General features: G+C 42.9%; 1 protein-coding gene across 2 annotated transcripts in view; it reads right to left on the bottom strand.

The window, feature by feature from the left end:
- Positions 1-474: 474 nt before the first annotated feature.
- abcb10 (ATP-binding cassette, sub-family B (MDR/TAP), member 10) overlaps positions 475-27,676 on the bottom strand; it is a 43,304-nt gene continuing 16,102 nt past the window's right edge. For both annotated transcript variants that reach the window (XM_072581614.1, XM_072581613.1), the window contains 9 exons: positions 18,231-18,377; positions 13,606-13,741; positions 11,756-11,851; positions 8,761-8,970; positions 8,488-8,567; positions 8,171-8,351; positions 8,027-8,070; positions 7,442-7,476; positions 475-2,641 (listed from right to left, as the gene is read on the bottom strand). In XM_072581614.1, coding sequence (XP_072437715.1) covers positions 2,386-2,641; positions 7,442-7,476; positions 8,027-8,070; positions 8,171-8,351; positions 8,488-8,567; positions 8,761-8,970; positions 11,756-11,851; positions 13,606-13,741; positions 18,231-18,377 — 1,185 coding nt within the window. In that variant the 3' untranslated portion in view covers positions 475-2,385. The remainder of the gene's footprint in view (positions 2,642-7,441; positions 7,477-8,026; positions 8,071-8,170; positions 8,352-8,487; positions 8,568-8,760; positions 8,971-11,755; positions 11,852-13,605; positions 13,742-18,230; positions 18,378-27,676) is intronic.

Here is a 27,676-nt window from a genome sequence, read left to right as displayed (position 1 = left end):
TGGGGACTCTAACCTCTGTACAGCGCAGAGAACTTGAACCTCAAAATTAATCCACTTCTGGGGACTCAAACCTCAATTAATCCACCCCAGGGGACTTGAACCCCAGTACCGTGCAGAGGACTCTAACCTCAATCACATGCTCCCCCGAGGACTTGAACCCCAAGCAGCACAGAGGATTCAAACCTCTGCCTGCCACCACGCTTGTGAAACGGTGTCTCTCGACTGAACTAATTACCATTTGAGGAATCTGTAGAATAGTGTGTGATTGAGTGAGGGGACCATCTCTGGCACCCATGAATATTGAGAGGGACCAAGGTTTAATGTCTTGCAAGCCCATCTGTCTAGAGTCACCAATGTTCCGGGCAGCTGCTGACACCGTCCAATCGTAACTATTCGTTTGGATCCCGCCGACTATGCCAATATTGTCCCGTTTTCCCCCCCTTCAGTCAAAGTAAAACGCTCAGAGACATGGTATAGTTTTACCTCCTTCATCTTTATTCTGTGCTGTGGAGGGAGAGCAAACGATCACTCGTACACAGGGACATGAGTTCTCGGTCTTCTCCAGAAGAGCAGTTTCTCAATGAACAATATAGTAATTTTACAGGGAGGTGCATTCAGATCAAGCAACATCCATATTAATTGGGTGACCATTACAATCAACGAGTATCAATAGAAGAGACCAAGTCCTTTACTGTTATACAATGAATGTTCTTCACCTTGTTAACTGGATTCAATGAATACTTTTCATCTTGTTAAACTGACCTTACTTACTCAACGCTTCCAATATTGTTAAATACCTCTACATAAATGACTGCTTTTCCACCTGGTTAACCCATTACCCTTGCCTCCAGCACCCCATTAAGAACTTGCAGTTAACATCATCCTCAGCTGAACCTTGTTTCACTGTACTCAAAACTTAACTTTCCTTAGTTGCTCATACCCAATACACATTCTCATTGGGTATTTCAAATCCCTGCAAAATGCAGACAGGGAAGTGAGAGGAAGATGTGTTTGGTGTCAACATTTTGCTGGAGTTGCCTGAAATGGTAGAGAATGATACTTTGAATGCAGTGGCTGGTGGGATGAGAAGTGAGGACATGGGGGAACCCGATCACGTGGCTGAGTGATGGGAAGGGGCAAAGCTGGAAGTACAGTTGATAAGTCAAATGGAATTCAGGGCCCTGTTAACTTCAGTGGGCAGGTAACCATGGTTATGGAAGAAGGAAGCCATGTCAGCAGTACTGTTTTGGAAGTAGAATAATCCGAATAGATGTGTCGTAGGTGAAGGGACCAGGAGAGTGGGATGGAGTCCTTGGACGACATGAGATGTGAAGAGTTGTCGTGAGGGTAACTATGGGAGATGGTGGCTTCATAGTGGACGAGTGGACAGTTTATTCCCCGAAATGGACCACATGTAACTGCAGAAGGTGCAACATCTTCCCCTTCACCTCCTCCCTGCTCATCATCTATGGAACTATTTGGACCTTGGCTCAGTTGAGCTGATTTCCAATACCCTTCACCAGAGCCATATTTCCAGAGGTGCAACCCTCGTCTTCAGCATGGGAAACAACTCTGGAGATGGAATCGAAAACTTCTTCAGAAGTGTCAATAGGCCTGAAGTGTTAAGTCTCTTATCTTACCAGAGCTGCTGCCAGACCTTCTGAATTTATTTCAGCAATTTGTTTTTGTTGTTCTAAGTAAAATGAAGACTCTATTTAAAATCGGTTATAAATTGATCATTTATTTTCCTGTAAAATTGATACCACAGATCAAGGGTCAAACATTTGTGAAGCAATTTAAAATTCACATTTATAAACACTTAGGATTGATTCAATCACACATTTCATCTATTAATCAAACATTTCACAGAATACAGACTATACAGTAGTGAATTTCACCAACTATTTCAAGTGTTTTTCATTATCACAAAGGAATTTGTCATCCCTTGAAACATTTGGAGAAAGTTACAGAACAAATGTGTCCTTTAAAAGGTGGTTCCCAAAATAGATAAAAATGCTTTTAAAACTCCGTGGCAAAGAGAAGCTATGGCCATTTAAAAATTTGCTTTCTTCTCAGTCACTATCAACCTTTCCTTGTGTAAGGCCTCACAATGAAGACTTGTCCAACAAAGCCATGGAGAAGCTGGTCCTGAGAGCTGCACAATTGCTGAACCAGGGTTGAACTGGGCTTTCTCACTCTGTGGCTCACATTTGATACCTTTCACCAGTTACTTCAGTGCTATAGCAGAAAACCTGAACACTGTTCAGAACACAGGTTTCAAAATCGGTTTAATAAATCAGTGCTGCAGTTAATCAGAACCCAAGGCATTTCTTGGTTGTTTTGACCTGGAGGTATTTTTTTCGAGAGGAATAACATTTGGGAGCATTACACTTTCAACATATGTTTTTGACTGTTTTGTAAAATTGTTTGTTTCTCCACAAGTTTGCGAAACAATCCATCCGAATTTGCAAGGAGTTCCTGGTGGGTACCATATTCAACTATTCTGCCCTGGTCAAGGACTGCAACAGCATCAGCATTCTGGATGGTTGACAGGCGATGGGCAATGATCAGTACAGTCCTTCCTTCCATCAGTCGGTCCAAAGCTTCCTGCACCAAATATTCATTCTCTGCATCCAGCGCACTTTAGATAAAAGAAATTTAGGAGCAAGGCGAACAAGGCAAAAATTTCATTAATTAAATTAAAATTAGAAAATGCTGGAAAAATTCAGATCTGCAGCATCTATGGACAGACCGACAAAACTGAAGTTACAGGACTTCTGAATTAAAAGAGGTGGAAAATTGTTTCTTATGCAATTGCCAGAGGGGCAAAGAGTGAATGGAACGGATGATGACAGCTCCGAGAGCAAAACACAATACGAAATGGTGGTAAAATAGAGAGGTTTACAAAAGATGAAGTGATAGGTGCGATAAAAAAAGTGTAACAAATAAGGCACAAACAAGACAGTCACAAAAGGGTTGTAATCAAAATGGAAGACAGAGGTTATTCTCTGAAGTTCTTAAGCATAACGTTGAGTTACAGAGGCCTTTAGATACTAAGTAGAAAATGAGGTGTTGTCCCTCCAGCTTACATTAAGCTTTGTTGGAACACTGTGGCAGGACAGAAATGGGAGTATGGAAGCAAGATGGCTGTATTTGATCTCGCCAATATAAAGACCATCACACTGTGAGCAGTGAATACTGTGGACTAGATTGAAAGTAGTACAAATAACATGTTGCTTCATCTGGGGGGTGTGTTTGGAGTCTCAGACAATGAGGAGGGATATAATGTGAGGGTAAGTGTTATACCTTCCAAGATTGAATGGTTGGAATGATAATGAACTATTAGTCATGATGGAGGAGCTTCTGCAGATTTCCAGCATTATACAGAATTATTTGACTGTTATGATTCTAATGAAATTTAAAATCATTGCTGTCATGTCACTGAACCCAAAAGGTATCTCTGTGTCCAAGTCCATGGATGCCGGAAGGTGTCAGCACAGGTAGACAGGGTGAAGAAGGGATTCAGAATGCTTGCATTGATTAGCTTAGAAGTAGAAGACAGGAGCAAGGAACTCTTTATGAAACATTGGTTATGGCCAGAGATGGAACATTGTGCAGTTGTAGTCATCACACTTACGAAAGGACATGATTGCACTTCGGAGTGTGCACAAGAGATTCACCAGGATGTTGCCTGGGATTATCAGTCTCTGTTATGACACCACACAGGATAGGCTGGGTTTGTTTTCCTTGGAGCAGAGGATGATCGAGGGGGAAAAAATCTCACAGGTATACAAAATTCTGAGAGGTGCAGGGTAAATGGAGAGAATCTTTTCCCCCACAGCAAATGTTCCTAAGACCAAACAGCATGGAGTTTAAAATGAAGAGTAAGTAGCTGAAAGGAGATCTGAGGAATTTTTTTCACCCAGAGGATGATAGAATCGTGGAACATGCTGCCTGAGAGGATGACGGAGGCAGGTACTCTCACAACATTTAACAAGTCAGAAGTCATACGACACCAGGTTATAGTCCAACAGGTTGATTTGAAATCACAAGTTTTCGAAGCTCTGTTCTTTCATCTGGTGAAGATGCGATGCTTTGAAAGTTGGTGATTTAAAATAAACTTGCTGGACTATAACCTGGTGTTGTGTCACTTTTGACTTTGTCCACCCCAATCAAACTCCGGCAATTCCATATCATAACATTTAAGCAGCATCTGAATAAGCATTTAAAATGCTAGGGCACACTAAGTTCTGGCCCAAGTGCAGGTAAACAGAATTGTATGATTTGGTATTCATTCGGCAACCATCTCTATGTCAACCAAAGGACATATTTCTATGCTGTATGATTATAATTTTAAATTACTCAAATTCTAAATCAGACTGATTATAGTAGCCAACAGACTGGAATACATCTTTTTATTTTTCTGTTCATGTGATATGAGCATCACTAGTTAGGTTAGCATTTTCTTTACGCATCCATAATTTCGTAAAAGGCAATTAAGAGTCATGCTGCTGTGGGTCTGATATATTGAATGTCTTTTATCAACCAATCATGTAAGAGATTAATATTCATTAATATAATTACAAATTACTGACAATAAACTATACCATTAATTTGCCATGAGGCTATTAATGGAGAAGATCCTTCAGGATTTTGTTTATTCATTCACAGGATTTGAGGGTCCCTGTTTCAGCCAATATTTACTGTGCAACCCCAATTGTATGGATATAGCAGTGAGCTGTCTTATTGCACCACTGCAGTCCTTGGGGGTGGTGGTGTTCTCATCTGTCTGCTGTCCTTGTTCTTTGTGCAATGCCTCTTGCAGATAGTACATGCTGCTGCCACTGTGCATCAGAAATGAAGGGAGCATAAGTGGTAGATGGCATGTGTATCAAGCTGCTGCTTTGGCCTGGATGGAATCAAGCTGCACTCGTCCAGGCCAAGTGTAGAATATTCTCTCACTCTTGACTTCTAGCTTTTATAATCCTAGCCTCTGACCTCCTTTACTCAGATATATGGCTCATTCATAAAAAGAAGAAAATTATTGTTGGAACAGCTGAAGATGTTTGAGTATAGGAGAACTACCTGTAAGAACTACAGGCATGTCCTGCAGCTGAGGTGCCTGACCTCCACAACCATCTTGCTTTGTGTCACGTGTGACTCAAACCAGCGGAGAATATTCCCCTGATTTTCCATTAATTCTTTGAGAAAGTGACCAAGTTGATAGATGAAGGAAGGGCTGTAGATGTCAAATACATGAACTTCAGTAAGGCGTTTGATAAGGCAAACTAATAGAGAAAAAGTGAAGTCTCATGGTGTGCAGGATGTTTTAGCTAGTTGAATAAAGAACTGGTTAAGCAACAGGAGACACAGTAGTACTTGATAAGAGTTTCTCGAAACGGAGAAAGGTGACCAGTGGTGTTCCACAGGGATCACTGCTGGGGCCACTGTTGTTTGTAATATACATAAATGCCATGGAAGAGGGCACTGTTGGTACGATCAGCAAGTTTGCAGATGACACGAAGATTGGTGGAGTAGCAGAAAGCATAAGGGACTGTCAAAGAATCCAGGAGAAGAGAGATAGACTGGAGAGGTGAGCGGAAAAGTGGCAGATGGAGTTCAATCAAGGCAAATGTGAGGTGATGCATTTTGGGAAGTCTAATTCGAGAGTGAACTATACTGTAAATGGAAGAGCCTTGGGAAAGGTTGATAAGCTGAGAGATCTGGGAGTTAAGGTCCATTGTATCCTGAAGGTTGCTGCACAGATGGATAGAGTGGATTCTGGATTAGTGGTGCTGGAAAAGCACAGCAGTTCAGGCAGCATCCGAGGAGCAGTAAAATCGACGTTTCGGGCAAAAGCCCTTCATCAGGGATAAAGGCAGAGAGCCTGAAGCGTGCAGAGATAAGCTAGAGGAGGGTGGGGAAGGGGAAAAAGTAGCATAGAGTACAGTAGGTGAGTGGGGGGAGGGGATGAAGGTGATAGGTTGGGAGCGGGGGGAGGGTGGAGTGAATAGGTGGAAAAGAAGATAGGCAGGTAGGACAAGTCATGGGGACAGTGCTGAGCTTGAAGTTTGGAACTAGGGTGAGGTTTGGGGGGGGGGAGGGAAGGAGGGGAAATGAGGAAATTGTTGAAGTCCACATTGATGCCCTGGGGTTGAAGTGTTTTGAAGTGGAAGATGAGGCGTTCTTCCTCCAGGCATCTGCTGGCAAGAGAGGCCCAGGACCTCCATGTCCTCGGCAGCGTGGGAGGGCAAGTTGAAATGGTCAAGAAGGCATATGGTATGCTTGCCTTCATCAGACAGGGTATTGAGTATAAGAACTGGCAGGTCATCTTAAAATCGGACAAGCCGCATTTAGAATACACTGTACAGTTCGGGTCACCACATTCCTGAAGAAGGGCTTATGCCCAAAATGTCAATTCTCCTGGTCCTTGGATGCTGCTTGACCTGCTGCGCTTTTCCAGCAACACATTTTCAGCTCTTGTCTTGGCCAGGCTTTGACTCCAGATTACCAAAAGGATGTGGACACTTTGGAGAGGGTGCAAAGAAGGTTTATGAGGATGTTGCCTGGTATGGAAGGTGCTATTAGGATTGTTTTCATTAGAAAAAAGGAGATGGTGAGCAGGGGGGGTGGTGGGGGAAACCTGACTGAGATCTACAAAATCTTGAAGGGTACAGACAGGGTAGATACAGAGAAGCTTTTTCCCAGGGTGAAGGATTCAATAACGAGAGGTCACGCTTTCAAGGTGAGAGGTGAAAAGTTGAAGGGGGATACACATGGCAAGTACTTTACAGAGGGTGGGAAGTGCCTGGAACGTGTGGCCAGCAGAGGGAGTAGAGGCAGGCACGGTAGATTCATTTAAGATGCGTCTGGACAGATGCATAAATGGGTGGGGAGCAAAGGGATTCAGATGCTTAGGAATTGGGCGACAGGTTTAGACAGTGGATTTGGATCAGTTCAGGCTTGGAGGGCTGAAGGGCCTGTTCCTGGGCTGTAAATTTTCTTTGTTCTTTAATTTCATATTTGCTAGGATTCTGATGCCACATTCAGTCACATGCTGCATTGATGTCAAGGACAGCCACCTTTGCCTGCCCTCTCGAATTCAGCTCTTTTGTCCATGTTTGGAGGAAGGTTGTTATGGAGTTGGAAGTAATTTGCCCTGACAGACGCGAAACTGAGCATCAGCACACTGATATTCTAATTGAAAACTCTGTTCCATATTTCCCTCTCTCAACCTTAAAGTAGGTGTTAATCAAGCCACCCAACAACCCCCTTCAGCCACAACCCATAACACGTTCTTCAAACTTAAAATTGATCAGATCCCGAAAGATACAACTCAGAAGTGTTGTTTCAATTAACACCCTTTCTACTACTAATTAATTTTTTGGCAGGTTTTGCAAATTGAGAAATTCTCTCAACATAAAGTCTTAAAATCTCTCACCTGGTGGCTTCATCCAGCAGCAGAATTTTGGGATTCTGAAAGCATAAAGAATTATAGCTTAAAAACTGCAGATGCTGTAAATCAGAAACAAATACAGAAATTGCGAGTCTGGCAGCATTTGTGGAGAAAAATCAGAGAGTTAACGTTTCAGGTCAAGTGACCCTTCCTCTCAATTCAGAATTATGACTTATTCGTTAACTCTCTTGATACTCTACAAAGTAATTAGAGATGTCTGTTACCAGGTAGGGAGGCTTACAAACAGCAAAAAAGAGATTTTAATTTCTCACATGTCAACTGGCAATTAGGATCAGGCACAAGTCACAAAGTGAACCACTGATCGAGGTTATGATGGTTAAAGGACAGAAGTTCAGAAGACTGTAAAAACATCTGACCTGCAAACTTCACCTTGCAGTGAAGTTTTCAATTTTACACAATTTATTGAAATATTATTTTTCCATACCTTCAGCTCATCTACTCAGATTGGGGGGTATAGAAGAGCAGGAGCAGGTCAGCGAGGCCTTCTGCATGGCCTTCAGGTGTTATTTGAAAAATGAAAAGGTCAAAAATCGAGCACAGGAGCCTCACCTTGAGTAGAGCTCGAGCAATTGCAACCCTCTGCTTCTGACCACCTAACATAGAGATAGGACAATGAGAATTACAACAGAGAGGATTATTCCATTGTAGTCTCAGCAAGCAGCAGATGAGATATCCCAAACATAGTTAACTCACCTGAGAGTAAGATGCCTTTCTCGCCAACCACTGTTTGGAAGCCCTTAGGGAAGTTGCGGATAAATTCATAAGCGTTGGCAATCTTTGCAGCCTTTTCTATGTCCTCCATCGTCAGTTGAAAGGGATGGGTTGTCCCATATGCAATATTCTCTGCAATTGAGCAGGAGAATAGAACTGGTTCCTGAGTACCAAAAATAACCATAACATTAAAGAGCAATGGCTTCAAACAAAACTGAGTTTTATCAGATTCTTGCTATTGCATTTTTTCCCCCTCTGCCTGGGCCCAGATTTTAACCAATTCCTTCTACCCATTTTACCTGATTCACTGCACCCATATTTTTCCGCAACCAGAATGGATTGAGGCTACGAACATCATGCCCATCAACAGCGACAGTACCTGAAATAGAAATATTGCACTCAATAAATCCTTACCACTTCATGTGATTGATTCCCATTCACTACCGTATTACTCTCAAGTACTGCAGGAACACAAAGCACTGCAGTCCTGCTCAAATCCTCCATCAGGTCCTCTCCAAGAAACATTTCAGAATCATTAGCCATGTAAAATCCTGCATTGAATCCAATATTACCTGAAACAGGGTCATATAGTCTGAGCAACAATGACATTAGTGTTGATTTTCCTGAGCCACTGGGTCCGACTACAGCAACCACAGAGCCTGCTGGGATAGACAAGTCAAGCTCGCTGAACACTGGAATCTCTGGTCGGGTCGGATAGGCAAAAGTGACTCTGCGAAATTCAATGGCACCCTTAAACTGATCAGGCTGCAAAATCATACCCACTAAAAGAAAACATAAATAGACATTTTTAAAAAGGCAACCAATTTCACATTCTACAAAACCTGAAATTTGACACTGTACTTTAGCTGACTGAACATTTATAGAAACATAGAAAATAGCAGTTGGGTCCTCTGAGCTTTCTTCACAGTTCAGTATGATCATAACTAATCATCCAACTGACTACCCTGTTCCTGCTTTCACCCAAAGAACTATATCTAACTCCTTGAAAACATTTGGCATTTTGACTTCAAATGACATTCTGCGGTAGTGAATTCCACAGGCTCAGCACTCTGAAGAAAGTTCTCCTCATCTCAGTTCTAAATGGCCTTTCCTGTGACCCTTGGTTCTGGACTGTGGTCACTGGGAACATGTTTTTCTGCATTACCCAGTCTGAATTTTATAGCATCTGAGCGATCTCAGTCAGAGTCAACGTTGTACAGCACAGAAACAGATCCTTCGGTCCAACATGTCCTTGCTGAGCAGATATTGTAAATTAATCTAGTCCCATTTGCCAGCATTTGACCCATATCCCTCTAAACCTTACTACTCATGTACCCATCCAGATGCCTTTGAATTGTAGTAACTATACCAGCCTCCATCATTTCCTCTGGCAGCTCATTCCATACACACACCAACCGCAAAAAGTTGCCCCTTCGGGCCCTTTTAAATTTTTCCCCTCTCCTCTCAAACCTATGACCTCTAGTTTTGGATTCCCCTACCCTTGGAAAAAGCCCATACTAATTCACTCTATCTATGCCCCTCATGATTTTATAAACCTCTGTAAGGTCACCCCTCAGCCTCTGATGCTCCAAGGAAAATAGCCCTAGCCTATTTAGCTGCTTCTTATAGCTCAAACCCTCCAACTCCAGCAACATCTGTGCAACACCCTTTCAAGTTTAACAACCTATTTCCACAAGCAAGGAGACTAATATTCCAATAAGTAGCCTAATCAATGTCCTGTACAGTCTCAATATGACATTCCAAATCCTACGCTCAATGCACTGAACAATAAAGGCAAGGGTATCAAATATCTTCCTCATGATCCTGTCTACTGTGACTCCACCTTCAAGGAACAATGAATCTGTACCTCAAGGTCTGTTTGTTTGAGAACACCCCCCAGGACCCCAACTTTGAGTGTGTAAGTCCTGCCCCGGTTTGCCTTACCAAAATACAAAACCTTGCATTTACCTAAATTCAGCTCATCTGCCACTCCTTGGCCCATCTGATCAAGATCCTGTTGTACTCTTAGATAACCTTCTTCACTGTCCACTACACTTCCAATTTTAGTGTCATCTGCAAATTTACTAACAATTCCTCCTATACTCACATCAGTTCTTGAAATTATTTTAATTTTTTTAATGAATACCATAATGATCATCTTGAAATATCCCAGAGCAAACAATAAATGTTACAATCTCAACTCCAGTGAATATAACGATTAGATTAGATTACTTACAGCGTGGAAACAGGCACTTCGGCCCAACAAGTCCACACCGACCCTCTGAAAAGCAATCCACCCAGACCCATTCCTCTTCATTTACCTCTTCACCTAACACTATGGGCAATTGAGCATGGCCAATTCACCTAACCTGCACATTTCTGGACTGTGGGAGGAAACCCACGCAGACACAGGGAGAATGTGCAAACTCCACACAGTTGCTGAGGCGGGAATTGAACCCGGGTCTCTGGCGCTGTGAGGCAGCAGTGCTAACCACTGTGCCACCGTGCCGCCCAAAATCTTAAACAAATTCAGTTTCTCTTCATACATCAGTCCTGTCATCCCAGGAATTAGTCTAGGAAACCTTTGCTGCACTCATTCCATAGGAAGAGCATCCTTTCTCAGATGAGCAGATAAAAACTATGCACAATACTCCAGCTACGATCTCATCAAGACCCTGTTCAGTTTAAGCAAGACATCCCTGCTCCTGTACTCAAATGCTCTCGCTATGACGGCCAACACACCATTTACCACTTTTTTCACTGCCTGCCACACCAGGATGCTTACTCTCAGGTGACTGACACACAAGAACATGGATGTCTCATTGCACTTCCACTTTCCCAATCTATAGCCATTCAGTTAAAAGTCTGCCTTCCTGTTGTTGCTTCTGTTAGCAATGCACAAAATTAGACTGGGAAGGTTGCAGCTGGCAAGGCGTCTTGCAGACAGACAGATTTCCTCGAAAACCCTCCAACCTTCCTTCAGCTCATCCTCCAAAAATCCTGAAGGGAGGGGGTGATTAACTCTAAAATTTGCCCTTTGTGCCTGTTGCATGTTGGCCTTCAATTGATAATCACAGGCAATGACCTCAGCAGATACACATTCACTGTTCAGGTTGTAAGTGCCAACAATTCACTCGTTGTTCTTCTAAATGGCGTCAATGAGTGGGTGCAGACAGGATGGAATCAGTTTTAAAATCAGAGCCCCCTACTAGTTCCGTTCTCTTCAAAGTGCCCTTCACGATATACTATTTCAATATGCTACATGACTGGACTTCAGCTGCTACCTGACTGCTGGTTTTTACAATTTAATTCTGCACTGTTAGCAGAACATGAACAACAATGAAAAACATCATCTGTAAACTGACACCTGCTGTCAGAATGCTGCTCACTGACCCTGATCAGGACACCTGCTCTAAATTCTCTGCTGCATTGGCACTGAGTGTATCATGTGACTGGAGTGGGGGTTGTGTGCGTGCGTGGCAGTGACCATGCCTCTATGTACCACCTCAGCACAAGGCTTCACAAAGAGGTTTTGGATAGACCCTTCAAATGAATAGAGGTACTAACCGTTCAGGGCCATCTCTGGTTTCCTTTCATATAGTTCCCATAATCGCCCTCCTGCTCCAAGACCCTTCATTAATGCTGAATAGAAAGAGCTGAGGCCTGAAAAGAAAATAACAAAATAGAACTGAATACGACTCAATACAATTATCTTTCAGAAACTGCTCCATAAACAACAAGTGCTCATTGAATGTCGTGACCTCAGGAGTGGCCACACTAAGTGAGAAGCTAGTCATGATCTGCCAGTATAAGTTATGTCTGAGCATTTAAAAATTTCTCATGTTCGACTGAATTGCACTGGAAATCGGAGCAAAATTATCCACTTAAAACCAAGCATGGCACTCATGGCAATGTGCTACTTTGTTGAAGTAAAAAACCTTCAGTTCCCAGGTACAGGAATAGATGTTATTACAGGACTAGCAACTCAGAGGTCTAGACTAAGATCCAAAAGTTTGGGAATTCATGTCTCACCATGACAGTTTGAGAAAGAGTTCAGTGTAATAAATAAAAACTCAGTTAAAAGTGACAAGGTGTTGTTAAGATTGTCATAAAACATCAAACTGCATCATCTGTGTGTTTTCTGACTGATATCTGCTGTCCTTATTTGTCTCATCTATACGCAACTCAACCAAACCTGGCTGACCCTTTGAAACAAGGCACTGTTGCATACAGTCTGACATCCTCTCGAGTGCCTCATTTGAATCTGCCTCCACCACATCCAGGCAGGAGACTCCATTTCCAACCACCGCTGTGTGAAAAGGTTTTTCTGGTATCACTTTGCTTTTTTTCCCCCGACAAATTACCTGGCATCTGGAGATGCAGCAGGTTTAGACACAGGTCTCTGTAGTATTGGTCCCAAGTTAAACATCAGAATAAACTCAATTATCACTGCTTTTTCCCAGAAATTTGTCTGAACAAAATTAATACCCAGAGGCTTTACACCTTCTGCTTCTGGCTGTTAAATAATGAACTGAGAAACACCAACTGAGCCCTTCATGTCAATATATTGGATCTAACTGACCCATTGACAAATCAGCTTTGTTGGCGCCATCTATATCCCATCCAGGAATACATTTTAAAAAGTCATCTGTTTTAAAGTAGCACAATGTACCCACACTACAGCAACACAATTCCCAGAAACTACACACCAAGGTCAAACTCTACTTGTCGCCAAAGTTCTCATCTCCACCCACTCCCAGAGACTCGCCTCCAACAGAGACTATTTTAATAAAACCCAAAAGAACTGTGGATCTAAATCAAAACAACAACAAAAATTGCTGGAAATGCTCAGCAGGTCTGGCAGCATCTCTGAAGGGAAAGCAGAGTTAACATTTTGGGTCTAGTGACCCTTCCTCAGAACTCTGCTTTCTCTTCACAGACGCTGCCAGGCCTACAGAAACTCTATCTGCTACTTTCTCAAAGTATACCTATAATGTTAACTTAGTCATACTATTCCTTCACATGACCCAGTCACACAAAAGCTTATTTTCAAAGATTATGATCCATTCTCATGGCACACAATAACAATTTGTCAAAATATGTTTCTTCAACAGGAGTTTTCTCTTGCCTCTCCATCAAAAAAAATATAACAGCCTCTGACTGACAGAAACAGATGGGATCATCATCCTGTCTTAGTCACATGCCATTGGCTTGGAACTCCATCCGAACAGCACCATGGGGTGTACCTAACGAGAGAAGTTGCAGTATTTCATGGCAATTACTCAGCATCATCTTCTCAAGGCCAGTTAGAGACAGGTAATAATTACTAACCTTGTCAGCAAAGCTCCCCTTCTGAAAACAAAATATACAGACAAACCTCCTCAAACTTTCCTCAATCCATAAACCTAAACATTTACCTCCAATACTTATTCCTACCCAGAAGGCATACATCATAAATGACGTGAGTTCTCCCACTGTCATGTAGGCATCACCCATCATCAGGCCTCCCTTGTAGAGGACAGACAGAACAATCAGGTTTCCGGTTAGACCAGTCTGAAACAGAAAAATAAATCTTAGTATTAGCATCCCCATTCCTGATCACTGCTAGTTATTCAAGCATTTAGTTCCATGCTATTCCTCTTAAAGCTGAGGATTCAGGTATAAATAAAATAAAAACTTAAATAATCTACTAGGTAACTGGATTCATACAATGTCTCAAAGTTCAGAGGCCAATCAGGTGCACTGGGCGCTCAAAGTGACCTATTGAGATAAGGCACATCATCAAACATGCTGTTTTGACCAATTTTTCACTTTAGCAAGCAACCCTTCAGTGGATCACCTCAGAAAAAAAAGTAAGACTCTTTTGACAGTTTCAATATAGATGTTCAGTTAATCATGAAGAACACCAATCAAATAATTGCAAGAACATTGTGAAAGGAAAGTAGGAAGAATTGGAAACAAAAACAAATTGCTGGAGAAACCCAGCAGGTCTTGTAGCATCAATGACAAGAAAGCAGAATTCATGTTTTGGGTCCAGCAATCCTTCAGAAGGAAGTCTGCCGGGTTTCTCCTGCAATTTCCAGTTTTTGTTTCCAAATGCCAACATCTGCAGTTCTTTGGGGTTTTTTTTAAAAAAAAGAAAAAGGAAGAATTGGGGATAGCTTGCTTGGGTGCCTTCAAGAAACTGCAGGACTGTCTGCTCTTCCCAGCTGAAACCTTTACACATTATGAGCCCAGAAATGACTACATTATGACAACAGTGACAATACAGAAACAATCATGGAAAGTAAGTACATACCAAACATCTTACAGCACTCGGCACATCAGCTGACAAGTAGCAGCTACTGATTTTGGCACAGATACGAAACTGTCAAATCAGTTGGAGAAAGTGAGGACTGCAGATGCTGGAGATCAGAGCTGAAAATGTGTTGCTGGAAAAGCGCAGCAGGTCAGGCAGCATCCAAGGAACAGGAGAATCGACGTTTCGGGCATAGGCCCTTCTTCAGGAATGAGGAAAGTGTGTCCAGCAGGCTAAGATAAAAGGTACGGAGGAGGGACTTGGGGGAGGAGCGTTGGAAATGTGATAGGTGGAAGGAGGTCAAGGTGAGGGTGACAGGCCAGAGTGGGGTGGGGGCGGAGAGGTCAGGAAGAAGATTGCAGGTTAGGAAGGCGGTGCCGAGTTCGAGGGATTTGACAGAGATAAGGTGGCGGGGTGGGGGGGGGGGGGGGAGGGAGGGAGGGGAAAATGAGAAAACTGGAGAAATCGGAGTTCATCCCTTGTGGTTGGAGGGTTCCTAGGCGGAAGATGAGGCGCTCTTCCGCCAGCCGTCGTGTTGCTATGGTCTGGCAATGGAGGAGTCCAAGGACCTGCGTATCCTTGGTGGAGTGGGAGGGGGAGTTGAAGTGTTGAGCCACGGGGTGGTTGGGTTGGTTGGTCCGGGTGTCCCAGAGGTGTTCTCTGAAACGTTCTGCAAATAGGCGGCCTGTCTCCCCAGTATAGAGGAGGCCACATCGGGTGCAGCGGATGCAATAAATGATGTGTGTGGAGGTGCAGGTGAATTTGTGGCGGATATAGAAGTATCCCTTGGGGCCTTGGAGGGAAGGGAGGGGGCAGAAAGAGGTGTGGGTGCAAGTTTTGCATTTCTTGCGGTTGCATGGGAAGGTGCCGGGAGTGGAGGTTGGGTTGGTGGGGGGTGTGGACCTGACGAGGGAGTCACGGAGGGAGTGGTCTTTTCGGAATCAGTCAAATCAGTTGACTGATTACTGAGTTCTGTGGGGGATGGGCAGTATTAATCAAATGATTAATTTACTGGAATAATGAGCATGCAGAATAAATACAGGAAGTTCTCCTCGAACACCGTAGATGCATTCCAACAAAACCTCGCTAAATAGAAAAATCACTTAAATCGACATAATGGGGCTCACAAACAGCTGCTTTATTGGCAGCTGACATCTGCACATGTGCAAAATGGCATGAAGGCCGAGCTCACATTGTGTATACGCAGAACGACACAAACACTTGGCTATCAACATCTCGTGTAGACAATGGAGCATGTGCAGATTAGCAAGAACTGGTGTGTGCACAGAATGGCGTGGAGATTTCAGCACACACATTGGCGTATGTGCAGAATGAAGCACGCGAACTGATCCTGCTGAAATCGCGCTATTGCCAATAGAGATAAGCATTCTCCAAATCTTCAGTGACGTCACAGCCAAATAGCGTTACCGAAATGCATGTTTTGTTATCTGTAATGTTAAGTGTTTGAAAAATTCTGTGTGTAAGCAGATGAGAGAGCATGTGCACTCATTAATAAAGGGACAAGAAGAGATGTAGTTACCTCTGTGCACGAGCTTCGATTGTCTTGAATCTTTATACTCAAATCTCTGATTTGAAACATCAAAAATAAAAAGTCAAACCTGCTCCACCATTCATACTGATCATGGCAGATCTTCTAAACTCTCTGCATACTTTCTCCATGATCCCCACTTTACGACATTGATGGTTTGTGGTTGCCAATTTCCATCTTGAACAAGCTCAATGATTACAGACCAGATGGAGAAGTAGGCCATTCAGCCCATTGAGTCTGCTCTGCCATTCAAGGAGATCATGCTTTATCTGATAACCCCCTCAACTCAAGTTGCCTAGCTTTTCCCCAGAATGCTCGATTCCCTGACTGATTAAAAACCTGTATGTCTGTCTCAGTCTTGATTATTCTTAATGACCCAGCCTCATCAGCCCTTTGGGGTCAAGAATGCCACAAATTCACTACTCTCAGAAAAACTTCCTCCTATCAATCAATCGATCTTAAATGGGCAAAACCTTATTCTGAAATTTTGTCCTCTAGTCCAAGGTGCTCCCACAAGGGGAAATAAACATTCGACATCTACCCTGTCAAGTACCCAATGAATCTTTCATGTTTCAATTAAGGTTGCTTCTCATTCTTCTAAATTCCAAAGAATTCAGGCTCAACCTCTCATAAGGAAGTTCTTTAAAACCTATGACGAATCTATTAAACCCTCTGTGGACTGCCTCCAATGCCAGTATATCTTTCCTTAGGTAAGGGGGCCCATACTGTTCACAGTACCCTAGGTGTGGTCTGCCAAGTGCCTGCATAGTTTAGCAAGACCTCCCTATTTTTGTACTTCAATCCCTTTGAAATAAAGATTGACATTGCATTGCCTTCCCTATTACCTGTTGAACTTCAATGCTACCTTTGTAATTCATGCACAAGGACTCAAATCTCTGTGCTATAGCTATCCTGAAATCTTACCAAATTTAAATGGTAGCTCTTCTATTCTTCCTGCAGAAGTACATGACTTCACAATTTCCTTCATTATATTTGCCAAGTTTCTGCCCAGTCATTTAACCTGTCTATCCCTCTGAAACCTGTCATCCTCATCATTTACATTAAACTTATTTTTGTGTCATCCAAATTCTTGGCTATATACATTTACTTTCCTCATCTAAGTCATCCACATACGTGAACATTTTTTTGCCCCCACACTGATTGCTTGGGTACTGCACTAATTATAGTTCGCCATCCTGAAAACTATCCCCTTATCCCAAGCCTGTCTTCTATTAGTTCTACAATCCATTTTCGTATTCTATCCCCAACACAATGGGCCCCTACCATATGAAGTAGCCTCATGTGCGATAATTGATCAAATACTTTCTGGAAATTCAACAGCCCTCTGACGTGGCGGATTCCAAATATCCACCACCATTGGAGGGAAGAAATGCCTCATCTCACTCTTAAATGGATCTTTCCCACTCCTTATTCATCTGAAGCCAATGATCTATCACTCAGCTCAGTGTATTCCATCTGTGGCTGTCACAGTTTTGCCCATTCAGTGTTCCTTTGTCATTTCCTCCTCCATATCTTGTTAACATAAGAATACAGGAACAGCAGCAGACCATTCAGCCTGTTCCACCAATCTATAAGATCACAGCTGATCTGCAGCTTAACCCAATTTACCAGCTTTGGCCCATATCCCTTGATATCCTTGCTTAATAAAAATCTCTACCTCAAATTTAAATTTAACAACTGAATTAGCCTCAACCACCATTTGAGGAAGCATGTTCCAATCTAACATATCTCCCGACTGGCCTGTATTCCAGCAGCCCAAAACAAGAGAGAGAGTGTTATCTATCCTCTCAGAGTTCATAATCTGTTTGATTTACTCAGAACTAAAGAATTCAACGAGGTACATTTCCTACCCAAAGCTTTAACTTTTAATACCAATATCTGCTGGGAACTATCCTGGCAGTAACATTATAATTCAGCACAGTAGTTATATACTACTATTATATATGCAACTGGCTAAGCTCAACCACAATTTATCTACATTACTTATTATTCTTTTACCTGGTGCCTGACATCAAGTTTTATGTAATAATATTTTGTCAAATCGCTGTATAGTGTTCCGAAAATGGTCCTTGAAATGTGGGAATTAATGATCTCAGGAGCTGGGATACATCACTTCAGGGAAAGTCAAAAAGGGTAAAGGACAACGCTCAAACTCCTAACAACACTGAACTTACTGCACCATAAAACCCTGCCCGGGCCACTGCTTCTTTCCTGGCCAGGTGCAACACTTGGCTGATCTTCTCAGTATACGTCTGCAGTTCTGACTCCTCCTTGGCAAAAGCACGGACCGTCCTGATGTTCCCAATGCGCTCTTCAGCGAGCTGTGAATGGGTGGGAGAAAATCAAGGTCATTGTTGAAATATTTTTTTTTGGAAAACAAACCAGGAAAACAAAAGATTGGACACAATTATGTAGCAGGGAAAATACTAATTATTTGTAAAAAAGCAAATTGATGATCATTTTTTAGATTAGATTAGATTAGATTAGATTACTTACAGTGTGGAAACAGGCCCTTCGGCCCAACAAGTCCACACCGCCCCGCCGAAGCGTAACCCACCCATACCCCTACATCTACATCTACATTTACCCCTTACCTAACACTATGGGCAATTTAGCATGGCCAATTCACCTGGCCTGCACATCTTTGGACTGTGGGAGGAAACCGGAGCACCCGGAGGAAACCCACGCAGACACGGGGAGAACGTGCAAACTCCACACAGTCAGTGGCCTGGGGCGGGAATTGAACCCGGATCTCAGGCGCTGTGAGGCAGCAGTGCTAACCACTGAGATCAAAAGTGGAATTATATGTGGTTACACAAGGCCATGAAAGTTTGAAACAATCAGGCACCAGATACCTTCAGGTTGGAAAGCTGCTCAGTAACAGCTTTTGGTTAGTTAAGTTGCAGTTCACAGAACAAACAATGAGTAGATGCAATTAGATGCAATTAGACTTCTGGGAAGTCTGCAAGCCAAGATACATTTCTCTCACTCACCCTCTGAAAGGGTGCAAGGAAACCAGTACTCAAAAACTTTAAAGATTAAAACTCTTAACACATGCAAAGACTTTGGTCCAATCGATTGACAACAATTGATCCTCAATTCAGTAGCCAACAAGCTGATATAATTGTTAAAAACTAAAAGAATGGTGAGAAAAGTCTTCTCATTCCACCCCATGGTTTTAATACTATTCAAATAATTCATTCCTTTTTGCCTATGCTTCCACTCATAAGGCAGACAATTCTGCTAACATCTTATCTGTTGAGTGAATGAGTGAAAGAGTGAGCGAATTTTCATTTATTTAGATAGTGGTCAAAGTCAGGCAAATTTTACTAATTCAGTTGGTCGTTCATGCATTTGTGGGTGCTCACAAAATAGGAGGGCTTGATTACCACCACGCTTTTTCTATCAAAATCATAACACTATGTATGTCGAGTCAGAAAATGCTAGCCAGTTTCTATTAGGCTCCACTCAACACACTATGTAGTTCCATATTTAATCCCTACAGCCTTAGCGAACTACAGCCTGAACACTGGGACAGAATTACTCAGCCAGCCAGAGATTGCCCAGTAAAGGTAGAGGCAAGTTAGAGTCCAAATCCATCTGACAATCTACTGGAATTGAATCACAGATGATTCATCAGCCAGGCAGGAAATACAATTCCACAATAATTATATAAACTTTCTCATGAGCTTCACTAGAGTTCAGAAGAATGAATAGGGGGATCTTATGGAAACTGTTTAATTCTGTTATAATTTTATCAGAGTAGATGCAGAAAGGGTGCTCCCAATGACTGAGATGAGGAGAATGTTTTTCACCCAGAAAGAGAGTGAGTGGTGAACCTGTGGAATTCGCTACCTCAGAAAGCAGTCAAGGGCAAAACATTGTATGATTTCAAGAAGGAGTTGGTGCTTGGTGCTAGAAGGATCAAAAGGATGTGGGGGGAAAGCAAGAACAAGATAATTGAGTATAGACGATCAAATGGTAAAGTAGGCTCAAGGGGCTAAATGGACTACTCTGGTCCTATTTTCTGTGTTGAAAAGAGGGGGGCAATGAAGAAGTCAAACATAAACCAAAAAGTGAGCCAGCACTTCTGTTCTGCTGTTAGACCGCAACAGAGCACTTTGGACACAAGGTTTCTATCAAAGGCATCACAAGCAAAAGGTTAACTTGCTCCTCTGAGCTGATCCTAAAATATTTTTGGATTAATACAGTATGAAGAATCTCAACATAATCTTTCACATTACATCACAGTAATTGTTAAATTGTCTCCTGGGATTCCTTGCTGCAGATTTCCTATTGCCTTCCTGAAGAGAAGATGTTCAATGGGATTAGATTTGATATTGAAATGCAAGATATTACATATCTTTAAATTTATACATGTTTGGGACCAGACATTTTAAAATAACCAAAGCAGTGCACTGTTCCCAATGCCAATACGGTGGCACTAATAAAACTCTCACATACCACCTTATAAAAGCTTAGAACAGTTAATGAAATTACAAATATGTAATCTGCATCTTGTGGTTTCCATCAGTGTGGTCATATACAGTCACAATTCCTTTTGTCAAGCAAATCAACACCTTGTTTCCTGCAGTGTTAATATTTGTAAGATAGTCATTGAGAAGATAGTACTTTTCTCCTTAGGGGAAAAAAACTAATTTTTAAAAAGGGAAAATACCTAGACTTAGATACTAGCTCTCATGAGCGCTGAAAAATCATAAAGCACTTTTCTGCCAAGAATATGTAAAACATAGTCACTGCTTCTCAGGCTCTTGATTATAGCTCCGCCTTCATACCAGAACTCCAAACTCAGACCTAGATCTCAGCTTCCCCCTCTGTAAAAAGAGTCCTTGACTTTCTGACCCATAGACCACAAATCAGTAAAAGACAACAGCTCGATCATGACAATCCTCAACACCATTGCCCTGCAAGGCTGCTTACGCAGCCTCCACTTATTCACCTTATACACACACATGACTGTGTGGCCAAATTCCATCCCAACTCCATTTACAAGTTTGCTGATGATACCAGCATTGTAGATCAGATTTCAAACAATGAAAAGACAGAATACAGAAAAGAGATTGAGTGCTTAGCAGCATGGCATAAAGCTAACAATCTCTCCATCAATGTCAGCAAAACGAAGGAGCTGGTGTTTGACTTCAGGAAGTGGAGTGGAGGGTATACCCCTGCCTGCATCAAATCGTGCTAAGGCGAAGTAGATGGTACACCCCGTCTGTATCAATGGTGCTGAGGTGGAGATGTTCGAGAGCAAAGTTTCCAGGAGTGATCACCAACAATCCGCCCTGGTCCACCCATGCCAATGCAATGGTCAAGAAAGCACAATAATGCCGCTACTTTCTCATGAGATGATGGAAATTTGGCATGGCCACGAAGACACTTACCAATTTTAACAGATGCATTTTAGAGAATTTTCTATCTGGAAGCATCAAAGCACGAAATGGCAGCTGCTCTTCCCAAGACCACAAGAAACTATAGCGAGTTGTGACCACAGCCCAGTCCATCAAGCAAACCAGTCTTCCAAATACTGGCATGATCTATACTTCCCACTGCCTCAGGAAAGTAACTAACAAAGACCCCTCCAACCCCAATTATATGCTCTCCACCCTCTTCTGTTGGGCATAAGATAAAGAAGTTTGAATACTTGTACAAACAGGTTCAAGAACAGCTTCTTCCAGGCTGTTAGCAATGTTAATATTGCTCGCTCTCTCTGCACGCTCTCTGATTCTGTAACACCATATATTCAGTTCTGCTACCTTGTATGATCTGCACACAAACCAAGACAAGATTTTTCATTGTATCTGGATACACGTGACAACAATAAATCAAACTCAAACTCAACACTCTGACGCAGGAAACACAGCAGCTGATGTTTAGCAAGAACTTATAAACAATAACACAATGATGACAAGATAATCTGTCTTTCATTATGCTGGTTGTGGGATAATATTGACCAGGATATATGAAAAAGACATCTTACTCTGGTCTGCATGTGTCAGGCCTTTCACCCCCTCAATAAGAGGCACAGAGTCTCAGTTTAACGCTTCATCCAAAAGTCTGCAATACCATTTCTCTTGGTGCATCACTGGGAGCATTTTGCATTCTTAACTCTTATCTGGGCCTCAAAATACACAACATGAGCTACACAGTGCCCTTTGCATCTCCATATTCTCCTGGTTAAAACCGAACCAGAGTTTCACTGGCAATCAAGGCATAGCAACTGGATGTAGTGCCCCAAAAAACATAGGTTATAATGAATGACCATTGGACTGTAGGATATAGGAGCAGAATTAAGCCATTCAGCCCATAAAGTTGATCATGCACAGCAGGTCAGGCAGCATCCGAGGAGCAGGATAAGCCCTTAATCAGGACTCTCCTGCTCCTTGGATACTGCCTCACCTGCTGTGCTTTTCCAGCACCACACTCTTGACTGTGATCTCCAGCATCTGCAAGTCCTCACTTTCTCCCATCAAGTTGATCATGGCTGATATGTTTCTCAACAGCATTTGTCTTGCTTTCTCCCCATTGTCCACAATCCTTCTGCTCATCAAGAACCTATCTTTGTTTTAAACACACTCAATAACTTGGGCTCAACTATCTTCTTTGGCAACGTGTTCCACAGATTTACCTCCCCTGGTCCAAAAAATGCTTTCTGATTTGACTTATTGTCATGTGTATTTTGTTACAAAATACTGTTATAAAGTGTTATATGGTGTCGCCGTTCTCCAGCGCCATCATAAAATGCAAAAAACAACCAAAATATGGAATATAAAAAGGTAGTTAAATAATTAGAAAAAAAACAACTCTACGGCACTTTTTAAGTTCTTCTGGTGGCCATGCAGGAGTCCCCTTTGCATGCCGCTGCTGGAATGAAAGTTGTCACTCTTCGGCGCCAACTCCCTCCACCGACACTGTCATCACTATGAGTCCTGGCAGTCTACACCACCTGCGTCACAAGCACACTGTTGTACGGTAGTGAAATGTGGACAACATATGCCAGACAGGAGAGAAGACAGAACACCTTTCACCTGAGTATCCGTCGTATCCTGGCAAGACAGAGTGTCCAACACAGCGGTCCTATCTCGCGCTGGCCTTCCCAGAATGTACACTCTGCTCAGGCAGCAGAGACTGTGCTGGCTGGGCCACATCCACCACATGGAGGATGGCTGCATCCCAAAGGATATCCTCTATGGAGATCTCGCATCCGGGAAGAGGCCTACTGGGCATCCCCAGCTGCACTACAAGGACATCCGCATAAGCGACATGAAGGCACTTGATATCGTTACAGAGTCCTGGGAACAGCTTGCAGCTGGCAACATGAGATGGAGAAGCACCCTGAACCAACACCTCAAAACAGGGGAAAAGAAGCTGACGAGTGCTTCATCAGACAAGCGGGCACGCTGGAAGGAGTGCAGCAGCTCGAGCAGATCAATGACCACATACAGATATGACCTCTGTGACCGGGATTGTCACTCCAGTATTGGTCTCTTCAGTTACAAGTGATGTTGCTCCAGCAAAGTAGAAAGCTTGAACAGTGAGGATGCAACCCATGGTCAGCCATGAACGAAAGGGACCTCACCACTGGACCGTGCCAACGCAGACATCACCAATGCCACCACGTACCGCACCAGCCAAAACTCGACCTTGCCGCTGCCATGGATCCACTTAAGGCCCACCTCGCCAAGGCAGCCACTGCTGAAGCTGGATCGTGTACTCAACCTAAACTTGCCTCCACCACCGCCTAGTCTCTCCCACGAGCAGAAACATCTTCAACACAACCACTCTATCCAGGCCTCTCAGTATTCTCTAAGTTTCAATGGAATTCCCCTCATCCTTCTCAACTCTGAGTACAGACCCAAAATCTTCAACTGCTCCTCATACAACAAGCCGTTCATCCCCGGAATTATTCTTGTAAACTTCCTCTGGAACACCTCCATCGCTGGCACATCCTTCCTAAGATACAGGGCCCAAAACTTCTTGCCTTCTTGAAATGAATACTAACAAAATGCATTGGCCTTCCTAAATGCCAATTGAACCTGCAAGTTAACTTTAAGAGAATCCTGACCTCAGACTCCCTAACCCCTTTGTGCTTTTGATTTCAGAGGCCTTTTCCCATTCAGAAAACAGCCTACACCCCTATCCTTTCTACTTAAGTGCATAACCTCACACTTTCCCACATTGTATTCTCTCTGCTACTTCTTTGCCCACTCTCCTGGTCTACCTAAGTCAGTCTGTAGCCTTTCCACTTCTTCAACACTACCTGTTCCCTTCAACTATTTTGTTGCAAAGTTTACAGATGACAAAATGCTCTCAGATCCTTTGTCCAGATTGTTTATGTTTAACATCAGTAGTTGCCAACACTGACCACTGCAGAACTTGCAGCGCCAGGGACCTGGGTTCAATTCCCATCTCAGGCAACTGTCTGCGTGGAGTTGGACATTCTCCTCATGTCTGCGTGGGTTTCCTCCCGGTACTCCGGTTTCCTCCCACAATCCAAAGATGCGCAGGTTAGGTGAATTGGCCATACGAAATTTCCCATAGAGTGTTAGGTACATTAGTCAAGGGTAAATATAGGGTAGGGGAACGGGACTGGGTGGGTTACTCTTTGGAGGTTTGGTGTGGACTTGTTAGGCCAAATGGCCTGTTTCCATACTGTGGAATCTAAATTAATCTAATCTGCCATCCTAAAATGGAGCCTTTTATCCCTACTCTTTACCTTGAGCCTTTAAGCAATCCTTTGATCTGGGTTCACTGCTGCAGTTGCCTCTCTTTCAGATGACAGCAATTGGCTGTTGCAAAACCATAATACTGCTGAACACATGTAGCAAATATCTGCTTTGACACATATGACAAAGCTTGTGAAATACCACCATTTATTAAGCTTGATTTAATTAACATTTTATATTTTCAAATATTAACAGCTGTAAATGTAACTCAAAGTGCAAGGATGTTAAGTTTGAGACTTGGAACTCCAGCCGTTGCATTCACAGTTGGTGCAGTACTGGCAGGTTCTAGATAATTGTCTTGGTTACTTAACTATGAACCCGCCTAGACCAATCTTTGGTTGCCTCAACCAGTGATCCTTTATCAGTTCAATTCAGAACTGTTGCAAGAGCATCGCCCACAAGATAAGCTTCCTTCCCGATCTCTGTAGGGTTTGTATTTCTGAGGAGTTTGGCTCCAGAACTGGATACTGAAAGCTAGCATGGGAACAGGAGAACAGTTAATACCATCTCCCAATCAGTCAATATCAAGTCAAATTTCATATTCTTCAGATTGAAATGGTGGGGAAAGGGCATGAAGAGACATAACCTGACCAGCATTAGCCTGAAAAATGGCAGTGGAATCACTGGAGATTGAAGCCAACACAAAGCATAAGCTAAAAGATGAATTTTTGGCACAAGGACCATGATCCATCTGATTCTTCTTCTGCCATTTGAAGTTCACGCAGAGGGTGGTACGTGTATGGAATGAGCTACCAAGGATGTGGTGGAGGCTGGTACAATTGCAACATTTAAGAGGCATTTGGATGGGCATATGAGTAGGAAGGTTTGGAGGGATATGGACCAGGTCCTGGCAGGTGGGACTAGATTGGGTTGGGATATCTGTTTGACATGGACAGGTTGGACCGAAGGATCTGTTTCCATGCTGTACATCTCTATGATTAATCATAGCAATCAATCTCTGAACAATTAATCCAAACAGTCACACACAAGAAATATAAACCCTAAATAGGGGGCTTTGTGAATTAAAGATCTAAGATCACCTGGTTCTTCCAAGTATGCTTCCTCACCAAATATCATGTCGCAAATTATGCCATATAATTAGATTTCGGAAAATATTCTATTTGAAACAGTCAATTTAATCTGCCAATACAATTGGCAGAGGGAGCCTGTTCCAGAAATTGACCTCCTGGATATTGAAATATTGTTTCCATCGGATATTTTTGAATTAATGCACTTCACAAACACAGTCCAAGTCTTGGACTCCTACAGCTTGTTGTGGTTTCATTATATAGTCTGTTTACAATCCTAAACACAGTAACTCTATTACCTCTCAACCAGCTCTTTTCACATTTACTTAATCCATTGGAATACGTGAGCTTGAAAAAAGTAGTTAGTTAAAAATGGTACAGCAGCTGATCAGTCCTGTCTTAACCATATGGTGAACATCAAAACTGAACAATATGAAACAGTCAAGGGTGACAAAGAGAACCCAAGAGAAGCCACAGCACTGAATACACGGTGCAAAGAGCACAGATAGAGTTGGATTGGCTGCATCAGTGGAACACAGTCTATCTTTTCTGTCTGTTTGCTCTGGAGATATGGGCAAAACAAGCAAGATTGGATTGGTTTTTCATCCTATTTTCCTTCAAAGGTTTGTGAGAAGATTTGTAGCTCGGGTGCTCGTTGTTATAGAACATAGAACATAGAACAATACAGCACAGAACAGGCCCTTCGGCCCACGATGTTGTGCCGAACTTCGAACCTAGATTAAGCACCCATCCATGTACCTATCCAAATGCCGCTTAAAGGTCGCCAATGATTCTGACTCTACCACTCCCACGGGCAGCGCATTCCATGCCCCCACCACTCTCTGGGTAAAGAACCCACCCCTGACATCTCCCCTACACCTTCCACCCTTCACCTTAAATTTATGTCCCCTTGTAACACTCTGTTGTACCCGGGGAAAAAGTTTCTGACTGTCTACTCTATCTATTCCTCTGATCATCTTATAAACCTCTATCAAGTCACCCCTCACCCTTCGCCGTTCCAACGAGAAAAGGCTGAGAACTCTCAACCTATCCTCGTATGACCTACTCTCCATTCCAGGCAACATCCTGGTAAATCTTCTCTGCACCCTCTCCAAAGCTTCCACATCTTTCCTAAAGTGAGGCGACCAGAACTGCACACAGTACTCCAACTGTGGCCTAACCAAAGTCCTGTACAGCTGCAACATCACTTCACGACTCTTGAATTCAATCCCTCTGCAAATGAACGATAATACTCCATAGGCCTTCTTACAAACTCTATCCACCTGAGTGGCAACCTTCAAAGATCCATGTACATAGACCCCAAGATCCCTCTGTTCCTCCACCTGACTAAGAACCCTACCATTAACCCTGTATTCCGCATTCTTATTTGTTCTTCCAAAATGGACAACCTCACACTTGGCAGAGTTGAACTCCATCTGCCACTCCTCAGCCCAGCTCTGCATCATATCTAAGTCCCTCTGCAGCCGACAACAGCCCTCCTCACTGTCCACAACTCCACCTATCTTCGTATCATCTGCAAATTTACTGACCCACCCTTCGACTCCCTCATCTAAGTCATTAATAAAAATTACAAACAGCAGAGGACCCAGAACTGAACCCTGCGGAACTCCATGTGTAACTGGGCTCCAGGCTGAATATTTACCATCTACCACCACTCTCTGCCTTCGACCGGTTAGCCAGTTTTCTATCCAATTGGCCAAATTTCCCACTATCCCATGCCTCCTGACTTTCCGCATAAGCCTACCATGGGGAACCTTAGCAAATGCCTTACTAAAATCCATGTACACTACATCCACTGCTCTACCCTCATCCACATGCTTGGTCACC

This window comes from Chiloscyllium punctatum, chromosome 11 (genome assembly GCF_047496795.1).
Source record: "Chiloscyllium punctatum isolate Juve2018m chromosome 11, sChiPun1.3, whole genome shotgun sequence".
NCBI lineage: Eukaryota > Metazoa > Chordata > Chondrichthyes > Orectolobiformes > Hemiscylliidae > Chiloscyllium > Chiloscyllium punctatum.
The sequence above is the reverse complement of the archived record's forward strand: the minus strand, read 5'-3'. Positions and strand labels throughout refer to the sequence as shown.